Genomic DNA, 522 nt, shown 5'->3' on the forward strand with positions numbered 1-522 from the left:
CACTTGGCAGAGACGGAGCTGGGGCCCAGGGGAACTGGCCGCAGTGGCCGAGAATTCCTCCAGGCAGCGCAGGGCCAGCGTGTCATCCACCAGCAAGTCCAGCTTCAGGTAGACAGCCTTCCCCTCATCAAAGTGCACCTGGGGGGGCAGGGGAGGGGCGGAGTCCAGGCCTCTGCTGGCCCTGGGCTTCATCTCAGGTGTCCTTAGAGGCCCAAGGCTCCTCTCAGCCCAAACCCCACACTCCCCTCTCCACCTTTAACCTGCCCCCAACCTGGAAGCCCAGCCCTTCTTCAGTTCCGGCTTTACCCGTGGAGCCAGGTGGGGCTTACCTGACAGTACAGGTAGTACAGCCCAGCCCGGGTGACCGTAAATTGCCCGGTCTGGCAGTCATAGCGCAGGGGGTTGGAGCTGTTGATTTTGGCCTCCTCCCAGCCACTCACCGTCCCGTCCACACCTGAATGTGGGTGTTCAGAGACAGGGGGAAATCCCTCTATAGAACCTTCTCACACTGGCCAGTGAGAC

The 522-nt window shown here is 61.7% G+C and overlaps 1 protein-coding gene across 1 annotated transcript in view; it reads right to left on the minus strand.

Moving 5' to 3' along the window:
- LOC104990773 (tumor necrosis factor ligand superfamily member 12-like) overlaps nucleotides 1-522 on the minus strand; it is a gene marked incomplete at its 3' end in the record, with an annotated part of 6371 nt that continues 5849 nt past the window's right edge. The window contains exons 2-3 of the mRNA XM_010843093.1: nucleotides 330-454; nucleotides 1-138 (exon numbers count right to left, since the gene is read on the minus strand). Of these exons, the coding sequence (XP_010841395.1) occupies nucleotides 1-138; nucleotides 330-454 (263 nt within the window). The remainder of the gene's footprint in view (nucleotides 139-329; nucleotides 455-522) is intronic.

Source organism: Bison bison, unplaced genomic scaffold (genome assembly GCF_000754665.1).
Source record: "Bison bison bison isolate TAMUID 2011002044 unplaced genomic scaffold, Bison_UMD1.0 scf7180017864180, whole genome shotgun sequence".
NCBI lineage: Eukaryota > Metazoa > Chordata > Mammalia > Artiodactyla > Bovidae > Bison > Bison bison.